The sequence below is a fragment of the Silurus meridionalis genome, unplaced genomic scaffold (genome assembly GCF_014805685.1).
Source record: "Silurus meridionalis isolate SWU-2019-XX unplaced genomic scaffold, ASM1480568v1 Scaffold276, whole genome shotgun sequence".
NCBI classification, from domain to species: domain Eukaryota; kingdom Metazoa; phylum Chordata; class Actinopteri; order Siluriformes; family Siluridae; genus Silurus; species Silurus meridionalis.
In genome coordinates, this window is record NW_025804513.1 from 15,632 (window position 1) to 38,721 (window position 23,090).

Consider the following 23,090-nt stretch of genomic DNA (forward strand, 5'->3'; position numbering starts at 1 on the left):
AATGAAAGCAAAATCGTACAAATTTGGTGCAACACATTGCCAAAAATCATAAAAACAACACATTATACATAAAAATCCTGCATGAGCAAAATCTACCAATTTTTGGTATATATATATATATATATATATATATATATATATATATATATATATATATATATATATATATATATATATATATATATATATATATATATATATATATATTTTTTTTTTCCAAAGAAAAGCTGTACTTTTATAAAGCCCAAATTGACCTTGGTGGAATAAAAGTTGATCTCTATGAGCAGGTGAGATAATTGTAGAACAAAAGAAAAATCCAGTGTAAATCTGTTTAACAAATCTGATCACTATTTAACTCACCAAACTTTGAAGCCATGTGTCCTATAATACAGCCCCTGCCTGCCAATGAATATATAATATTTAGTCAAACACTAATAAACCTTTTACTGAACTCTATAAGAACGTTTTTTGAAAATTTTTGAAAAAACAGAAGGTAATTGAATAAAATTTTTACTTTCTTCCATCAAACCATTAATTGTTCATTAATATTGCTAAATTCTGTTAGGAAATATATTGTAGAACGCCCAGGATGTTTATTTACAAAAAAAACCCCAAAAACAACAACTAACCCTAAAAATAACTAAAAATAACCCCCAAAAAACCTGTGATGAATCTTAATTGCATGTGTACAAAGCCATTTGTCACAGTGAGTAAACTACAGTAACTGAACACCTTGGTTCATATGTCCCTTATCCAACTTCACATTTTTGTGAATTAAGCTAGAAAATGAGTCTAAAATGTAGGAAAATGGTCTGTATCACTATTTTAACCACCCAAACCATTTTCAACATTTTAACACTCAAATCCAATCATTTGTTTAGTCACATTTCCTCAGGCGATCCTAATCATCAAGTGGTTTTAACAGAAGTGGATTTGACATGAAATGGAAACTGAATACTCAGTCACCTGAAATGTGATAATTTAAAAGAACTCATGAGGCATCAGACTGATTCACTTTTCATTTGTAGCTATCTTCTGGACCCTGTGTTTTAAATTCAAACCCTGCAGTTATTCTAACCACAATCAAGGACTCATCCCAGAGTTTTCAGACTACGATGCAGTGGCTTGTTTGTCGCCAGTGCTTCGCTGTCCTCAGACAAACACACTCAGTATTAAAAAAAAAAAAAAAAAAAAAAAAAATCATTTCAGGTTTTAGTAAGAAATATTTGAGTTACGCTTTTGCCCAAAACATAGACTAGATCATGTCATATCATTTCACAGCTTGAGTTATAAAAGCTGGACAGAGTAAGAGCTGCAGAGCCTTGCACAAGGATAATATAATAGTTACAGATCAGAAGTGGGCAGTACCAAGCTATGGGGTGGAAAAGGAAACATTCCACATTACATGGCTCTGTAGAAACCTTGAAGGAAACTGGTCCTGAACTAGTGAGAGAATAAGCTACTGTAAGCAGAAGAGGACAGAGATGCCACGCCCACCTCTCAGCCAACCTCGGTCCAGGCTGCCGAGGGAAATGATAATCTCAAATGCTTCACACTTTGCTCTTTTTAATGATCATAATTAATAATTATTACTCTAGTTTATAAACTTATAATTATCTACATTCCCCAACCCACCCCTCACATGCTTTAATGCCATGTTGGCATTTTTATTATTTTTTTTCCCCTCCCACTTGGATGGTTTTTTTTTCTTTGTTAAAAAGGAGGACGACTGCACAGGCGGGCAATTTCATGCCCTAGCAGTGAAAGTGAGCGAAACAGTGGCCGTGGGCAGTCAGACCAGCTGAAAGTTCTAGTTTTCTTTCTTGGATTCAACATTTCCATAGCTGGAGCCGGTTTTCTTCACCTCGGTCACGCCGATGAGACGCCGCACAGCTACAGAGGCTGGAAAACACACAGAAACCAATATTACTGAACTTTTTAATACATGCTTAGTGTGACATGTGTATATGAAATATATGTGCTATTTGGAATAATATGCATTCTTCTATGTTTATAGTTCAGCTAAATTGTCTTTTAATTCAACAACTAATTTGGTTAACATGAAAATTGTCCATGTAAACAGGAAATGTTCCTATACTTATTCACACGTTTATAAATACTTAAAAATGAACTAAATTAAGGATTAGTGCTGACTATTTAAACTGTAAAACCTCATTGTTTGAAATTCATAAAATTTCTTCAAGACACCCGGTTACTTTCTGTTGATAATTTACTATAAAGCATTTACACTGGTCTTTATAATATAGCATATAGCGGTCAGGGAACCAACCCTAGCCATTAGGGAGGCACAAACCAGTGCACTCTTAGTGCCGGTCCCAAGCCCGGATAAATAGGGAGGGTTGCGTTAGGAAGGGCATCCAGCATAAAAGTGTCAAATCGAACATGTGGATCATGAATACGGAGGATCCGCTGTGGCGACCCCTAACGGGAGAAGCCGAAAGAAAGTTTTTATGCTAATGTATAGAGGTTTTAGCATATAGCAGACATTGTCGAATATACTCAATGAGGATTTTTTTTCCCCTGCAAAAAACATTTGATTTCATTTGAGGCCATGGAAAATAAATCTATCTTCAAACTTGTACTTAATCTGAATACAAAAAACTGAAATGCATGTTTACTTGTGAGAACACAATGAATCATTTTTGGGTTTGCAAACGTACAAATGCCCCCAGATTATATTTAAGTACACGATCGCAAGACGACCGAAATATTTAAGTACTTACTACTTTTACAAAAAATATTAAATGATTTTATATATGAATACTGACCAATAATGAGGAAGATCATGAAGCTGATGATGAGAAGCGGTGAGCCACTGACAAAGACGTCCCAGGCGAAGTTAATGAGTGGAGAGAGCAGCAGTGTCGCCCAGAAAAGAAAGTTCAGCAGCGTCCATAACCGCCGTTTGGGCTTAATAGTTGGTCCGGGAAAACATCCCTCCTTGAAATAGTACTCTTGCAATTCATCCTGTTAAGCAATATGGATATACACATAATGTGGAGAGACATTAACAAAGTCAGTCATATCATTTGGTAGTTGTTACATTTTTCAACACCATACCATCGTCAAGGGCTACATTTATTGCAGGAACATGGTAATAATTAAATTAGTGGATACAAATATAACAACATAAGCTAACAAAATTAAGTAGGAGACTTTTTAAATAATAGAAAGAGACTTCAGGTTTCATATTGAACAAGTATCAATAGGGGCTGCTGATAAATATTCTAAACTTCCTTTTGGTGGTAACTTTATTGAAAACCTCTTAAAGGCTTTACTGAATAGGAATATTTCATTGATAGTGACAAACCAGATCATATTGATGCATTTCCATAGTAATTATTATTATTATTAGAGGTCGACCAATTCATCGGTTTTGCCGATTCTTTGGCCCTGATACTCGATTGCTGGAACTATCGGCAAACATCCACACTGATAGTTTTTCCGGGTTACATCCATTGCTGGATCGGCTAAGAAAATCTGCTGTCGTTAGGAGAGCGGACTCCAGAGGTGAATCACTGGTGTTTGTTTTGAAATGTGAGACTGCGCACTGTACAGAGAGCGTTCAGTGCACGGAGAGCGATATATTTTATCATTCAAAATTTGTTAATTGTATAATGTTTATATCTTTTTAAAATTTAAGTTTTACATTTTATTAAAAGTGAGTGCACATGTTAAAAAAAAATAAATAAAAGGGGTGGGGGGTTGGATCTCTCTCATAATAAATTTTAGATTTGATTTAATTTTTTCCCCCAAATGATCTTATTTAACTATAAATGCAACGTTAATACAGAGTCTTCCGTTGGCTTTCTAAAACATGTTTTGTCTGAAACAGATGTCTATCTTTGGCTTCCTGTTTTCATTGTTTGTTTCCTCTTCCTTCAAGTTAAAGGAAGTTGAAGGTTGTGTGTCAACCAGTCAAAAACAAATCGAAATTATCTACTGAATATTTGAATCAATCAAATAACTGCAATATCAACTCAAATACAATCTCAAGCACTTTAAAGCTTAAATGAAACCAAATAAAATCTCCAATTTAATCTGACTATTGTAATAATCATTTTGTACGCATATAGGTGCATCTCAATAAATTTGAATGTTGTGGAAATGTTAATTTATTTCAGTAATTTGACTCAAATTGTGAAACTCATGTATTAAATAAATTCAAATGCACACAGACTGAAGAATTTTGAGTCTTTGGTTCTTTTAATTGCTATGATTTTGGCTCACATTTAACAAAACCCACCAATTTACAATCTCAAAAATATATCATGACATGCCAATCAGCTAATCAACTCAAAACACCTGCAAAGGTTTCCTGAGCCTTCAAAATGGTCTCTCATTTTGGTTCAATCATGGGGCTGATCTGACAATTATCCAGAAGACAATCATTGACACCCTTCACAAGGAGGGAAAGCCACACACATTCATTGCCAAATAAGCTGCTGTTCACAGAGTGCTGTATCCAAGCATGTTAACAGAAAGTTGAGTGAGAGGAAAAAGTGTGAAAGAAAAAGATGCACAGCCAACCGAGAGAACCGCAGCCTTGTCAAGCAAAATCGATTCAAGAATTTGAGCCAACTTCACAAGGAATGGACTGAGGCTGGGGTCAAGGCATCAAGAGCCACCACACACAGATGTTTCAAGAAATTTGCCTACAGTTGTCTTATTCCTCTTGTTAAGCCACATTTGAACCACAGACAATGTCAGTTTTGTCTTACCTGGGCTGAAGAGAAGAAGAACTGGACTGTTCCCCAGTGGTCCAAAGTCCTCTTTTTAGATAAGAGCAAGTTTTGTATTTGATTCGGAAACCAAGGTCCTAGAGTCTGGAGGAAGGGTGGAGAAGCTCATAGCCCAAGTTGCTTGAAGTCCAGTGTTAAGTTTCCACAGTCTGTGATGATTTGGGGTGCAGTGTCATGCTGGTGTTGATGCACTGTGTTTTTTGAAAAGCAAAGTCACTGCACCCGTTTACCAAGAAATTGCACTTCATGCTTCGTTCTGCTGACCAGCTTTTCAAAGATACTGATTTCATTTTCCAGCAGGATTTGGCACCTGCCCACACTGCCAAAAGCACCCAAAGCTGGTTAAATGACCATTGTGTTGGTGTGCATGACTGGCCTGCAAACTCACTCAGACCTGAACCCCATAGAGAATCTCTGTGGTATTGTCAAGATGAAAATGAGAAACAAGAGACCAAAAAATGCAGATGAGCTAAAGGCCACTGTCAAAGAAACCTGGGCTTCCATACCACCTCAGCATTGCCACAGATTGATCACCTCCAGGCCATGCCGACTTGAGGCAGTAATTAAAGAAAAAGGAGCCCCTACCAAGTATTGAGTACATATACAGTAAATGAACATACTTCCACAATGGCAACAATTCACAAAAAAAAAAAATTTTAATTGGTCTTAAGTATTCAAATTTTTTGAGATAGTGAAATGGTGGGGTTTTGTTAAATGTGAGGCAAAATCACCAGAATTAAAAGAACCAAAGACAAACTTCTTCAGTCTGTGTTCACTAAATTTATTTAATACACGAGTTTCACGATTTGAGTTGAATTACTGAAATAAATGAACTTTTCCACGACATTCAAATTTATTTAGCAGGCACCTGTATATGTAGATATATGGTGCATCATGTAGTGTGTAATCCTGTTTATTTTACACATTTAATCATTATATAGATGTATCTACATGCTTCTCAGTAGCAAGTCTAAGAAGAGTTAAGTGTACATTAACAAAAGCTGGATTTAAGACTGTGAATAATGAATTCATGATGATGATTTAAAACACACAAGAAAACACATGCAGAAACTTGAAAAGAATCTGACCTTCTCCTGATAGAGCTTGTGAAGCCAGTTAGCACACTCTTTTTCATCATCAGGGATCTCCTCAACTGGGAAACGCCTGTTAGGCAAAACACAGTACGCCAGTCAGAGCAGCACACCACTAGAGGGCAGTGTTAATAAAGGAAAGAGGATTAAGCTCAAGTACAGTGAAGGTCAAATTTCGTTACCAGGAAATTGCTAAGTATGTCTGTTCTAAAAAACGCATCGATTTTTGTAGGGTTCAAATGACGTGTTTTTGGCCTAAAATGATTTTTCTAAGTTAATTATACACTGGATCCTGTACACATGTTTGTAGAGCACAAACATCCCTATATATAAATGCTCGTAAAAAAGACATTTACAAACATGATCACTTGAAATTACTTGCACACATTCCAGTCATGAATGCCAAAAAAAAAAAAAAAAAAAAAAAAAAAGAGGCAACAGTCAGGAGATATTTTTATCTTTGTGCTCAGGTAGCAAGTGTTTGTCTGGGTTAATGTGCTCCCTTGGTTGTTTAATGGAAACTGTTAGTTGCCTGCACAGAGTTTGCTATGAGTCAATAATATGCGTTAGGGCAAGATGCTAATAGTCTGTTTATGCTGTAATTAACTACAGTTACTCTTTAAACTAACTTAACCACACTTACTAGCCATTTTATTATCAGGTTGAATGCTTTATGAAATACTCAAATCAAACATCAGAATGAGGAAATACATAATGTAAGATAATGCATATGCCTGAATCAGGTATAAATGTTGGTGCTGGAAGGGCTGGTTTTAAGTATTTCAAAAATGGAAGATCTCGATGATTACTGACATTCTCACAATTAGCTCCTAAACTTTGGAATAGTCTTCCTGACATCACATTAAAATCTTGTGCTCTAGTACATCTGATCAAATGCACATGATCAACTTGTTGAGCTATTTTATGAGTTGCTCAGTAGCCACAATTGACTGTAGAAGACTGTAGAATGAACATTACTCATCATATACTCTAGTGCTCATGTTAGTTCTCACTCTCCAGTGTTCTGTATTGTTTAAAAATTTATAAAATCACACTCTTGATATCACCCAAATGAGGATGGGTTTCCCTTTTGAGTCTGGTTCCTCTCAAGGTTCCTTCCTCATAACACCTAGGGTGTTTTTCCTTGCCACAGTCACCATGGCTGCTCATCAGGGATAAATACACATCATTCACCTTAACTCTTAAATTCTGTCAAGTTGCTTTGAGACAAAGCGCTATAGAAATACACTTGACTGACTTTACAGAAAATTGTGGTAAAAACACAACATCCAGTTTTGGGCACTTCTGCAGGTGAAAACAATTTGTTGATAGAAATGTCAGAGTAAATTGGTCAGACTGGTTCGATTAGACTATAACCACTATTTCCAACCACGGTAAACAGAAAACCTGCCAAAATGTAACGGCTACAACAACAAAAACCCACATCAGGTTCCACTCATATAAAAAAACAAAACAGATTTTTGAAGTTATCCTGGGCACTGACTCACTGAAACTACAGAGCTGCATATTAACACTTCACCTGGCACTTTTTGGTGGCTTTTATGTATTTGTGTAAAGATGTAGCATTTAAATGATCAGTGGTAAAAGTACTTTGAACACGATGCAAACACATTTAAGAAAATTACACACTTATCCAGAGCGACTCGCATTTATCCAAATCATAGAACTGAGCAGCTATGGGGTTAAGGGTCTCGCTCAGTGGCCAATGAGGGTCAGCTTGGTGTGACTGGGATTTGAATTCATGACTAGCTTCAAAGTCCAATGCCTTAACCACTAAGCTGCCATCTCCCCACAATTGTAATTAGTGCACAAGTGTCACTGTTTAACTTTTGCTAAAATATTTCTAAATAAAAAAATTTATCTTAAGTAAGCACTTGTACAAAAGTGTATAAAAAAAAAAAAATAAAAAAAAGTGGAAAAGAAGAAAAAAAAAAAAAAAAAAAAAAAAAAAAAAACCCCCACACAATAACCAGTCCAAAAGTAATTACAGCAGAATTTTTTTTTTTTTTTTTTTAATTGTACAGTGCCAGGGTTTGTAACATTTGTTGGGATTGTTTCTAAAGTTCACACTCACCGGATTCTCATGTCTGCTCTGTATTTTTTGCCGTTGATGATGCCCAGCAGCGTGGGGTTCTCCTTGTCTTTGAAATTCAGTGTGACGTCATATGGCTTTGACTAAAAGGAAGCCCATGACAATATTCAGCTTAATGTCAGTACAGGATTAAAATTCTAATACATACAGAGACACAGCACTATGTCACAGACCTGTTCCCTTCAGGCATTGCAGTGTGGTGGTGAAGCCTTTGGTGCGTGGTAGTAGGTGGTATTTGAGTTTGGGGAGACCTTTACTCTCAGCCACCTGCATGCTGATCTGGTGTTTTTGCTCTGTAAATCGTGTTCCCTCACAGTACAGCAGGAACTGTAGAAATGCACATCACACACAATATGATATGATATAATGTATAGCTATAGTCACATCTACTAAACTATTATTGATCCCATAAGGGAAATTATTGCGTTACAGCAGCAGCAGGTTACACAATTTAAAAATAAATAATTAAAAAATAATTAAATAACTAACTCACATAAATACAATATAGCAAATGATGCTACATAAAAAAAACATTACAGGTTACAACCTGCATTATATCTGAAATGCTTTATCTACACCATACATGTAAGGATAGTTAATACACTTACAGACACCCTTGATTTTATACTAATATACTTATGTTGTAAGATAGGTGGATAATCTTTCACCCTAAAAAACTATTTTTTCTAAATGTATACATCTACAATTAAAATTGGGAAAATAATCACTCTTTCAAGTCAACAATTTGACAAGACTGAAATTGTCAGTTCCACCATGCCTTCATTTTGTACTCTAGTTTGATGGAACGTTTTAATCAGAAGATCTGATTCACTGCCTACCAAATGCTCAAACCAAAAATATCTCTCAGCTAATCATGTTTATAAAAAGGGTCCTCAAGCCTATGCGTATCAAACCAAGCTTGCTGTCAAATCTAAAAATAAACACTTCAAATAGTTATATTTTTATCAGACTAATAAACAATTATCCACTCCAGTAAACATATCAAAAGATGAAAAAAAAAAAACCCTATATTCATTAGACTAGATATTTTCAAGCTAACACTTAGTGAGACAGTGTGTCAATCATTATTACGATTATCTGATGGGCGATGGCACATGCACACTGGTCGACAATTTGCATTTCCTGCTTCCCTGTTTGCAGAAAATCTGTACAAGAATATACAAGTTCCTTTATATATATATATATATATATATATATATATATATATATATATATATATATATATATATATATATATATATATATATATATATATATATATATATATATTTTATAATATTTTCTCTCATAAACTACAATATTTCACTCACTTCCTCAGTTAAATGCTTTCCCCATTGTGCAATAAAAAAATTATATGTGCAATACCACTTTTTATTTATTTATTTATTAATCTTCTGTCACAAAAAAATAATCCATGTGCAAATAACGTAAATCAGACTACCTTTAGTTATGTATTAGAATGGGGGAGGAATTTGGAGTTAGCAAACACATTTTGAAGTTCGATAATTAATGTGCAGGAAGTCAGTGCATCTCTGGCATATTGATGAACTGATATGCGTTTGTGGGTGTTATGTGGCTTTAAGCCAGCCAGTACAAGTAAGCAAATATGTGGTTAAAGACTTTTAGACTTCTGCTTATGACATGGTGGTATAGAAAGTATAACTCTGTTCAAAAAGGACTTGTTTATACATGGGGAAATTTGGTAATGAAATTATCACCTGACATTTTGGTTTCAATTGAATCAGTTCAAGTGATTTTATAAACTGAGCGATGCGAAGTCTGTAAAAGACCTGTAAAAATAACGAACTAATAAAATAACCTGTAAAATAACTCTAGGAAACTGATATTCCAGCTTTAATGACATGTCAATTATCACTTCATATAGTGTGATAGTGTGAGAAAGAGATCACTATTTTCTACAGTAATGATGCATTGTAGTTTTATATCTTCTGCAGAATACAAGCAGGACAATTAAATATAGAAAATATTTACAAGAACTCATCAGCAGGCTGCAGAGGCTTTAAGGAAGTAACTTCATACCGCATTGCGTATGTACAGTACTGACTTGAGCATCCACAATCCACGTGCAGCGATAATAACGGTCTGCACTAAAGATACGTGGTGTGAGTAATATACATGAAAGTTTTATGCGGTTTGTCTAATTTCACTTTCTCACTCACTCACACTCACATACATACATACACACACACACACACATATATATATATATAAGCAATCGTCATGATGTAAACAATATATACATGTATATATTGTTTACATCATGCTGATCGCTTACAATTTGGGAAATTTCCACACACGTTCTCCTGCATTACTCACCAGATATACTGTATGTTTGGAAAATGTATCCATTTAGGATAGTACTGATGTCACTATCTAAATGTGCAGCACTTTCTGATATTAAACGAGTAGGCAAGAGTGACCGTTTTTTTCTTTTAATATAATTCTCAACAATACCACCTGGTGTGGTTTCAGGCAATTGAGATTATAGCCTAATTTCTTGAGCACACTCACCCACATGTACTCAGGATAATCCTTGAGCTGGTTGAGCCCCCTAAATACCGTCTCCTTGTCCTCCTCCCACTTTCTTTTGCAGAAAACAATCTCCAGGAAGTACCAGGTCCAGCCAATCAAGGGAACTTTCAGCAGCTCCTGTTTCGCCAGCACCTTGGAACTCTTAGAGAATTGAAAAGAACATTGTGTATTTTTGCTTTTACATTTTTTGCTTTACAGAATTTCTAGCTTCAACACAAAAAATAAATAAAAATAAATAAAAAAAATGAATGCTTTTTCAAAATCATTTCCATAAAGTCCATCATTTTCCTGGCCTGGAAATAGTCTGAGTGCATGTCTTAATGTTTTCTCTACTACATAGTGTGATCTCAGTAATCAGTAAATGACTTGGCCCTTGAAGAAGGTGTAATAACGAAATGAACTAGGTGTGTTGACGTAAGGGATCACTTCAAACTGTGCAGTGTAGGGGGTTCCTTCACAACTGTGGAGTTAAGAACTCCTGACCCTCATCAAATGCATATCAAAAGCTATATTAAAGAAAATACACAGGGTGTCAACAAATAACAACTAATCAGGCCCATTATCTAATTTCTGTAGGTTAACTGGGGCCCAAGACATTGAATCATATATCATGTTTAACTTTTTTGTGTATGTGGTGCATGTTCTTGGCGTACTCACCCCTAGCACACCGTATCTCTCACACATGGTCCAGCCGCACAGGAAATCGATTTCGTAGTTGTGGTTGAGGATGATGATGACGTGCTCTTTTCCAAACATATCCACTGTAGCTTGGTCAGTATAGAGTGTGCATTCCGTTCCTGACCACCACTCCAAAAGCATCACCAACTCTGACAGGGAGAGAGAAAAATCCATTAATGTTTACGCCTAAATACAGTCTTCAGTGCTGTAGATGAAGTATGCATCATTTTTTAATGTTTCAACTATTCTCACACACCGTTTTAATATTTATAAATAATTTCCCATGTTAGTGGGTTTAGAATATATATGCACAATATTTCTGTATTACTATAAGACTATATGTATTATAATATATACTATATGACCTATGCATTAGTGCAGAGAAATACTGCTAATAAGAGCATGTAAAGTATTTAGATTTAGCAGGAATGAAACTGGCAAAGACCCTGTCTATTTCTAGGAACAGCATTCATTCATCTGTAGCAACTGATGACCAGACTCATACTGGATTAAATTAAGCTAATCATTATATATTTTGGAAAGTACGGCCTGCAGTGTTATGGGAAAGCATGCCGTGTATGCTGTAATTCATTAAATCAAAGCTAATCAAATTTTATTTGACACACACACACACACACACACACACACACACACACACACACACACACACACACACACACACACACACACACACACACACACACACACACACACACACACACACACACACACACACACACACAGTCGACATCCAGTTAAATGCTTTGTACGACTGTCCAACATTTAAGCATTAAAAGGAATAGAATTTAAGGATAAAAATTAAATAGACAAATAAAAGTATAAACTATAGAAAATATATGTATATCCAATGATGTCATCACAGCGAAAAACATACGATAAAAGTCATGCGTTTTTGTTGTTGTTGTACACTCACACACACACACACACACACACACACACACACACACACACACACACACACACACACACACACACACACACACACACACACACACACAATACTTACGACTCCATAGCGAATAGGACATGCGAGTGTTGATCTTGCGGTAGAGCTGTTTGTTGATTGGCCAAAGCACGCAGGTACACAGCTGAATGAAGTTAATAATGAGGCCGCTGACCACGAATACGAAGCCGATGAGGAGCTGCAAGATGAACTGGCTCTTCAGCCAGGCCAACACACCCATGACGGACAAGCCTTTGCCTCACACACACATACACGCACACCTGTGGCGAGAGACAGAGAGCATGTGTTTGTAGCAGAGTCAACTGCCAACACTAGACATTTAAATGCAATGCAAAAAAACGCATTCATATCTCGCAAACTTTATGTAGATAAGCAAATGACGAATCACTGCATATCGTGGATGTGATTGAATTTGCATGGCACTGTGAAAAAGACCCAAGTATTTCTGAACCATGCCTAAGCACAATTTAGGTACTTCTTTGAATAACCATGTTATTTTATACATTGTGAGATTTAACCACCAAAATCACACAATGCACTGCAAAAAAAAGTCTGAAGCAATGAGATCCTAGTTGCATACCCATAATGCAACACTGGTCATTTAACATTCTTCCCTTTAAAGTGGGAAACCGAAATCGGCCTTACCTCTAAACATCGACGTATGATAGGCTAGCTAACTAATTGAAAATGTAGGCAACATTTTTACACAAAATTAAATAAGTACCCTTTCCCCTAGTTAGGGATCACTCCAAAGACACAACAGAAAACACCTGAGCAAGAGGAGGAGCTTTCTGAATGAACAAGCAAGTATAGATGCCTCCTTCTTCTAACAGGTTAAATGCAGGTAGTCTGCTTTCATATGCGAGTGTACAAATTGTGAACTAGTTGATTTCAAGGGAGTGTATTTCAAAAATGCAAAGCAATGCATTGTGTCCTTAATAATGGCAAACTGTGATCGAGTTCCTGGTCATGAGCTAAAGTTCATAGATTCAAGGAAGCACAATGCTGTCAATGCATAATTAGGTATAAGCTGTGCAGTGTTCAAAATGAGGAAGTGCAAGTTATTTGTGTTGTGTAAAAACATTTTCTCTCTTCAGGGAACTTGTGGTATAGAGAAATACAAAACGTATACAAAACTTACCACAAGGGGTTCTTCCTCCTTACAGTCCTCTTTTACACGGCCCGTCACTCAACACCACAGACCTGTAGGAGAAAGCGAGCGATCTCAGTGTGACCTACATACCCCACACCACCTTTTTGTATGCACCAATCCCATGCTTACACAAGGACACAAACCTTGATTAACACATGTATAGCTCCAGATAGATCCCTGCCCATTGTCTATTTTTACCTTGTAGCTGTGGCGGCATGCCCCGACAACTCCACATCTAAAAAAACGTTTCGGTTTGAATTAACATGGCAGTGAATTTGGCTTTTAACTCGGTACTTTTCTTCTTCAAAAAGACAAAACCATTCTAGAGTGCCGTATTACTTGTACAACTTGCTTATCAAACTAGAATATCCACAAGGACTTTGGTAAAGGGGAGACTCAAGCTATAGCTCTCCCTCTCTCTCTCTCCCTCTCCCACACACACTTTCTCTCTAGGTGAAAGTTCATGCAGCTCATATAAATTCTCAGGTGCCTCTCTTTCCAGTGCTCTTTCAGACATGCTGCTTTCCCTTGCAAATATTGCATATTGTACAATCCTCAAGGTCATGCTCTCCATTTTACATCGTTTGCTTTAGGTTATTTTCAGTCGAAGCACATTACATGCATAGCATCACGTACAGTTTCGTTCTCGTCTTTGTAAGTGAACAATACACCAAAATGGTTTGACTGCAAGTAATCCCAAAGCCTTAGATTCAAAAAAAAAAAAAAAAAAAAAACAACCTTTACCTACTTATTTCCTTCTTTTGCCATGGTTACACCACCAAATTCCACTGTGTGAAGAAACGAAGAATGGCAACAGTCTAGTCATGCCTGATAAATGGATATTGCCCTACTTTTTTGAGTTGCAAGCCAAATATCAATGCGGTGTTGATGTCCAACCAACATTATGTATAATTTTGTAAAAGCAAAAATATGGTCTCCAAATTTCATCGTAATATAAAGCTTGCAGACAAATGACTAATTACCAAACCAGCAAGGACGTGTTTTTAAACCTGAACACAAATCATTACTTAGACAAAGAAAATGGAGAAAGGGAAGGTTGGGGGGAAAGAGAGAGGACGCTGAACTCACTAGTATTGCCAGAATGCTACTGCTACAGTCTGCAAATTCAAAGAACTGCCTACGTGTGTGTGTGTGTGTGTGTGTGTGTGTGTGTGTGTGTGTGTGTGTGTGTGTGTGTGTGTGTGTGTGTGTGTGTGTTGAAGGGAGAGAATCAGAATTTTAAAAAATCTGTATATAAAAAACACCTAAGTAGAGACAAATTGAGGCCCAACAAGAGAAAAAATATTAATTGTATACAAATTATTCTTAAATAAATGCATGGATATTAGAGCACTGCATTCCAATCACTTCATTGATTGATTTTTCTGCCTTGAAAACATATTCAGTACACTAACTCGCTCAAGATTTTGATAAAAGTTTTATTTGGACATTAAGATCAATGAAAAATGAAAGAATTTTTCTTATTGGTCAGTCTTGAACAGGTTCACACTTAACCACACCCACTTTTCACTCAAACGATAGGTAAAGTTAAATCAATTGGTCTATGTGAAAGAAATATGTTTATATGCACAGAACAAAATAATGAGTGCAGAGTATTTGAGACAAATTTAAATATTAATATGCACCTATACAATCTAAATAAAAGAAGATTCTGTGTCTAAACAAGCATAACTCCAATCGGATTTCTTTATAACTTCTTGACATATAAACTAATGCAGATGTTTTTCAAACTATCACAGAACCTAACAAAAACTAACTTTTTAGAATATGCACCATAAATGGGGCAGAAAAACCAATGGCTGGAATTAAATCTTAAACCTTTGTTATAACTTCTTTGTTATATTGTTAAATGATGCATGATATTTTTCCTATTTATAACATCACCAGCCATAAAATGTGAAATGCTGCACAAGGTAGGGCATTCATTAAAATGTAATGGACCATGAGTTTCCTCATAACACTGCTGTGTAACTATCACTATTGACCATTAAAGGCTTATAATGAGCAAAGCATTATGAATCACCTACCTCAGACGAAGGACTTTTACACAAATCCCTTTTGAATGCAAGTAGTCAAACACCAGGTAACCAGCTCTTTCAACACCATTACAAGTACTTAACTAGATACCAACTAGTATGCGGTTTTGCACCTTGTGTGTTGTAACTACGATATCACATTTCAACCGAGGAACTCTGCCCACCTTAAGCCACACACTGATATGACTGGCCAAAGGCCATCCAGAAAACTGAAGAGTAATCTTATATAGATTACAAATGATTATTATTTATTTATATTTTTTAAAACATATAATATATATGAATATAACAAAAAATAATATACATACAGTATATATATATATATATATATATATATATATATATATATATATATATATATATATATATATATATATATATATATATATAATCTTTTTCTGAACTCTGAACCAATTTCAGAGACTAATACAGCAAGCTTGCATACATACAAAAACTAAAATATTTAAACAGCACTTACCAGTAGGCATAGTAGGCCACTGCCATGACCACTAACGCCCCACAGATCCCTGTAAAGATCATAACAGTCCCCTGGTTCAACATCTTCACCTTGAGTTTGTACCCACAATTCCGTGTAAAAAACAATAGTAGAACTGGGAAACGCGTTTGGCTGTCAAAAAAATTTCGCTCAGACTTTCTTTCCAGAGAAAGTCCACAAAGTCCGAGGAAAACGAGGGCCCTCCACTACCTGCCTGGCTAACATTCCATGCTAATGTTAATCCCAAAGTATGAGATTATGATGATGGCAGCAAGAACAAATTGAGATCCCATAAACTTAAGGAGGCGCCACATGAACCTCCGTCAGCACAAACCGAGGAGATTGAGATCTACAGGGCTGCGAGTCAATAGAGAATGCCCATGAGCCATCACCACCAAATGCTAATTATCACCCAAACATACACTAAGGTAGCAATTTGTTAGCCAAAGATAACTGTTTCATTAAAGTTGACTTGACAAAGGGGATGTCTTTTTCAAAAAGACAGAAACACTGTGCCTCCACGTTGCTAATCTGCTCTGGATTAGATTAGCGGTGATTAGTGCTCTAGAGCAGCACCCCGGATAAATCACATTTCATTAGCATCAAACTTAAACAAGGCTAGAACTTCATAGGCGCTCTTCCTGAAAGATGATGGTGTCAAATAAGAAGGTAGCAGGTACCATAAAAAGTAAAATAAAACACTTGTGTTCAATAAAAAGTAGCACAGTAATCAGGCAGTGTCATTAATACCCTTCTATCAATGCTTTAAAATGATTAGTTAAGTTTCACACACTCAATTCAGCATCTTCAACGGACAGAACCCAACCTCTTGGTTTCAAAAAGAGTGAAGGTTCTTAGCTTTTTTCTTACATTTTAGAGAGCATGGAGAAGAAACTAACTCATTAGTGTGAAACGAAACAAGGGCTGCTACAAATAATCTATGAAATTGATAATACCTGATAATTAAATTCATTGTCAACAAATGCCGTTATCGATTAGTTGGGCTGCTGAAGTTATGGGTTAGCATGACTTTAACATAACACCGCTTCTGGCAAAATGCAGGTCAACCAGACCTAGAAAAAAATGTTCACCCAAGTCATCCAAGGCATGGGAGCATTTTATTATTAAAAACGCAACAAAGAAGACTGTAACCTACAAGTTAATGCAAAGATGAGCTGAATATCAGCATGGTAAGAAAAACTGTATAATCCTCTTTATGTGAAAATGGTATAGTTTAATGAAGTGCTAGCGTGTAAACAGTTTGCTAACCGGAGAGTCACACTGGATCTGTTCTGTTGAACAAACACTAAATCTAAACAGCAGCAGTAAACTATTGCATTTTAGTCACTCCTGTGGGTTTCAGCGAATGCTTATGCGTTTGTACACCAATGCATATTTTTTTCCTATTTTCTATTAAGCCGGTTAGCTTACTGTGTTTTTCCAGGTCTATTCTCCTTCTACAGCATTTGTCAAAATTTCTGTTTTCAAACAGGATTTACTGCAGCTTTACTACATTAAAATGCTTGTTTTCAATCTTGGTATATTTAATTTATGCATATATCATTTCATTAGATATTCTACACAACTGAACAAACTGTCTCTGTATTCATGTAAAGAAAAATTGTCAAAACAATGTTGTCAACTTGCCAACTTCAATTATCATACAAAAGAATACAAATGTTAATTTACACAAATTGCTTTACCTTGCATACTCAAATGCTTTAAAAATTAAAAATAAAAAAAGCAGCCACAATTATCCAAATTAAATATTTAAACTCAATATTTTGCCCCAGTATATTTTATACATAAATACCTTGAATTAAGGTTTTATATAGTTATAATAAGTAAAACACCCAATTAAAAAAAATATAAAAAAATCTGATTAATAATAATAAAAAAGCGTTCAATTAATCGATCATCAAAAAGATCATTAGTTGCAACCAAACCTTAAACATAATTTAAACTCCCGGTCTTAATTTCCTCGTACTAATAAACAGACTCTCTATAAATATGCTCTTTTGTCTACAACTGCAGTGTGTGAGGATATCAGAGAGACGGCCCATGCTATTCAGAAACCATGACAGAAATTCAGAGACTTGTGATAATGAAGTGTCTGTGAAACCTGATAAACTCTTGATGGGATAAATTAATTTTCATTGTATTGTGTATTTTGTCCTGTAGTCCTGATCTGTCAGAAGAAAACAGCTCTGAGACACACAAAAGGCTTTGTGTTTCCAGTTTACCTTGTATCATAATGCCTGGAACAGCAAGTACATACATTCAGCTGGACTCATTTAACAAAGTGCTAAATCCAAGCGTGTTTATGACACTGGAAATGAGGACAAGTGCAAAATTATTTAGGGTGCTTTTTGGACATAGTGAAAATGACTCATGACATTGCTTTTCATTACTGTCTAACAACTCAGGTTGCTTAAGGGCTTTTTCAAACACATTAGTACCTGTCTTCATTTTTCCTATTATGCTTAAAGAATGAATAAAAAAAAATCCAAAAATATTTATATCTACTACAAAACAAGACTCTCAGCCAGGGTGTACGAAAAAACCTGATCCACTTGTTACCAGAAAGTATTTATAAAAAAAAAAAAAACCCAGTTTTATAAGCAACATATAAAGATCAAATCTCAAAAATGTAACAATTCCAGACCCGACCAGGGAATCTTTCGGGACCTGAGAGCCTCTTGAACAATAAGTGTACTGTAATAGGGTTAGCTTTTATTACCGCAGGAGCTAATAAGGATTATAACTGACGTTTAGGTCATGTTTCTGAGACCATGTGGCTGTTCAAAGGTCTGTGCACCTGATTATTCAGGAAACAAATCCATAAAAACAAAGACAAACTCACTCAGGGAACCTTAAGACTGCAGTTAATATGTTATGAACTTGACTCATAAAATAAATATTAGGTACATTCAAGGAACATTTACACTCAATATTGAATGTACACTTAATATAATATTTATGAGCCATTAGAGCGTTTTAGTCTTAAAATCTTTTCCTCAAATACACACCCTTTTGTTAAACAATAGATTTAAAACATTTAATAGAAACAGATCTTTTTTGCACAAGCACCCAAATTATTATTTTCTTTTAGGTTCTGATTAGAAATTAGATTTGAGATTTTTTTATTTTATTATAATATATATTTTATAATAATGCTGATATCTCTTAATTGAAGTAAAACTTTACAAGCTCCCATCACAAAATAATGAAAAACACAAGAGTCACAATGATGGCTTCCTTTAAGACGCGTTTTGTGAAACGTGTTGTGTCAGGCAACATTGCGCACGTTCGACTCGTAAAATGTGTCAGTGGGTCAGATCAGATGATGTGTATAATTCAGACGAGCAGTGAACCAGTGTTACAGACTGGAATCTCCCAAACACCAGTACTTGGTAACAGATTGGCAGATTCCCAATTAAAACAACCAATTACAGCGGATAGTTGATCTCCTGATCTTCACCTTTGTAAAAAATAAAAAACTGTTTAATGTCACAAACCCCAGGAGATCTGCACCTTTATCTGTAAGCCACCGAGTGGGATGAAAACCATACATGTGCTACACTGGAAGGGATTGGAGAAAAAAGTCAGGATGCTCAGTAAAATTGTGATGTCTGTGGATTAAGTGAAGCATGTGAAGCTGTATAGCAGACAATGACACAGTTTTCTACTTCATACAGACCTCTACAGAAAATCCAGCCTGAATTTTCAATGTATTATCTTCAGTGGTACAAAAGACTGCTTCTAATAATAATAATAATTGAATAATAATTATATAATATATTAATCAAAACTGAGTATTTTTGTTTATTGGTCTATTCAATGAGAAGTCTGTTCTCTCTTTCCTCCTCTGCACAAACACAAACCTTTAAATTTCATCCTAAAACTCATAGATCACCACATTGAACATCTATGGAAAATTTTAAGCAAGGGTTAAAAAAAGCCATTATTGAAAGCAGGCTATTATCCATTACGTCTGAAACCAAGTAATTTCCTTCTATATAGTTCCTCTAACATCCTACCATGTCATCAGAGGAGCACTTTCTAACTTCTTACATAAATAATATAAATAGTTGGAACCACAATTCAAAAATCACAAAAATGACTGAATAAACACTTAATTAACTATAATATAATTAAGGGGAAGTGATCGCTCAGTGTTTAAAGTTCTGGGTAACTGATTAGACGGTCAGAGATTTAAATCCCAGCACCACCAACCTGCCACCGCATGGTCCTTAAACAAAGCCCTTAACTCTCTCTCTGCTCCAGGGGCCCTAACCCCAGTTTCCAAACACTACTTGGATATGTGAAGAAAGAAGTTGCCTCTGCTGTAATGTACATGTGACAAATAAATTCATCTACTATGAACTTTCTACTGTTCCAAAAGTGTGCTAACCAAACCTACCATGTATTGTGTGAGTAGCTGGGATAAGATGTTAGACTTGTGATCGGAAAAGTTTATGGGTTCAAATCCCAGCACCACCAAGTCGCCACCGCTGGGCCCTTAACCCTTAATTGGTAACGCTGGAAAAGGATGTCTGTGAATTGGCATAAATATCATATGAAGAAAACTTATTTACAAATGAGCTCATTTTGTACCATTTCTATTCATGCATTATTTTTTGAGGTATTGATTTTTGATTGCTTATTAAAATGAACCAAACTATAGACCATGAAGTCAACCCATAAAGCAAGGGGTCGGTTTTTACCCACGCCCATTATATGCGTAACCACGCCCCTTCGGCTCTCTGCACTATAGTAACCTGGCCATCGCGCGACATTGAGTAAGCGAGGTCGGCGTGATGGAGCAGCCACGCTGAGCTCGTGCACACGCCGAAAACACCCATAACAACGGGGTAAACATGTGCTTCACGGTGCCACCTCGCATCTGATAGTGACAGTGACACGTTATTTAACATTATAACTCATCTATAGGTGCTGTAAGTCAGCTGGCTAAGCGACTGCAGCAGCTAGTCGAGCTTGAGCACTCAGCCCAGGCGTTACTAAGCATCTATGAAGCAGCAGGAAAAGCCTCCAGAGCAACACATCAGCAAAAACATTATTACCTGGAGCTCATCAGGCCAAGTGGTTCAGCTCCCGGCAACTCAAATAAATTAGAATGATATGATCGAGTTTCCGTGATGTTCACCATCACTCTCTGAGATGCCTCGACCCCTCCATGCACATGTAATATATTTATAATGCATATTATAATTTAATTACCGGTCTCCCGAAGCGCACACGTTCTCATATCAGGTGCCGACAAAAACCGCGATTTCTCTTCCAATTCCTGCCCAATAACACCCCCAACCCGAGCAGGACTGTCAGCTAGGTGCTCGGATGATCGCTCACTCTTTGTCCGTTAGCGGTAGATCACTCGTCACCATCGCATTTCTCGAACATGTTTTATTACACACCCGTATTTAGCCTATTTCCGCTTTCTTAAAACTGATTGGATGGTTGTTTGCAGCTGTCCAATCAGATCAGGGGTAAAATCAATGATAGGAAATTGCTGCGCGCGGAAGGCGGGGTTTGTAATACTTTGGGTGGAAATAAAACACAAGAGGAAATCTTAACTTCCTGTCCGACAATGCAATCGTTCGAATGGAAATCTTAACGCTACATACACAGTTCCGCCTTGTACACTTAGAAGCGTACTTAATTTCTTCACTTTCTACTCAGTTGTGTTTTTTAATTTGTTTGTTTTAACTGCTGATTTTAGTAAAAGTTTTTATAGGTTACAGGTGCAAGAGTCGATTTTTATTATTCTTTACTTACATATAATTATTATTTTTTACTTACATATAACATGAACTATATATAAAACTTAAAAACAATAACAAAAAAACCTAACACAAGTATTGAACCTGTGCTTAGCAAACGTGTATTAAATTTAATTCTTGCAAAAACGTTACATATTTAAAATCTGTGAGAGATAGATGCCAATTGGGTGAGAACTAAAAATTACTAACTACCAAATATCAATACATAAAATCATCTTTTTGTCCACCAGAATGAATGAATGTAAGTAACAAGTGAGAAATGTAAGGATGAGTATAATTTCTGGGGTTCTCACTTTTAGTTAGGAAGCCTTTTAATCCAGGCTATGAGTGTAAATGTGTTTTATTTCTTCTCTGAAAGGCTCTCAGTAATATAGTTAGATTGGTGCCCAGTCCAGCCCCAGGGCCAAATTAAGATCTTGGACAGATGGTAATTGCCTCGTGGCTTCTCTATTTGAAATGTAATACAGAAGACCTGCTGGCCAACATTTTTTTTCTCCTGATGGTGGCAGCAACATGAACTGGAAGAGTTCTTTTTCCCTGTCTGTCTAAACCTGCAAATTAGATTTTTTATCCAAAACTACAGATATTTAACAATAAGAAGGGGCTATTTTATAGCCACTATATTTCAAAAGAGCTGGAAACAAAATACGCATTTATATATATTTAGTATTTTGCAATATCCATAAGTATTTTTTGGGGCCCACTGGTATTTTTATGTGTTCATATGTGGCCCAGTTAAAATATGTGTACATAATATATGTGTGTGTGTATATATATATATATATATATATATATATATATATATATATATATATATACTGTATATAGTAGACTTGTTTATTCAGCTTGCAGATTTCTCAAATGCCACAATCTTATAACCTTCCACTTCTGCACATTTTCTCTTCAATGATGTCCACACATCTCTGCACTGCTATAGCCTTTATATTTATTTACTGTACAGGGCTGGTGTATATAACAGTACCCAGGAGTTTTAAGGCTAGATATTAATTCAGTTTAATATACGTTTCTGTTAAACACAGTACATTAAACTTCTGATCGGGAATCCTTTTATTTATAGTCAGCGCTTTTGACATGAGAGATCTAAATGCTTATCTTTAGATCAAAAGTGCTGACTGTGCATTTAGTCTTATTTATTTTAATGTTACTCAAGTTACTTAAACAGACTTTTGTTTATTTTTATAAATAACCAGAAAAATATATTTAAAAAAAGAAGTATGCATACTACATAAACAAGTATGCATAATTGACAAACAAGTATGCGACACACTATAACACTCAGAATAAAAATCTAATGTATTAAGAGTGGACAATAAAAATCAACATGCACTGTCTTTGCATGTAGATAACATTGGGACTCT

General features: G+C 35.8%; 1 protein-coding gene across 1 annotated transcript; it reads right to left on the reverse strand.

The window, feature by feature from the left end:
- Window positions 1-493: 493 nt before the first annotated feature.
- Window positions 494-21,321, reverse strand: LOC124382450 (1-acyl-sn-glycerol-3-phosphate acyltransferase gamma-like). Its single transcript, XM_046844549.1, is given in 10 exon segments — window positions 494-1,902; window positions 2,790-2,988; window positions 5,852-5,927; window positions 7,950-8,044; window positions 8,124-8,294; window positions 10,521-10,682; window positions 11,199-11,368; window positions 12,247-12,464; window positions 13,346-13,407; window positions 21,152-21,321. Coding segments are annotated over 8 exon segments (1,143 nt in total). The 5' UTR covers window positions 12,425-12,464; window positions 13,346-13,407; window positions 21,152-21,321; the 3' UTR covers window positions 494-1,810.
- Window positions 21,322-23,090: the final 1,769 nt, after the last annotated feature.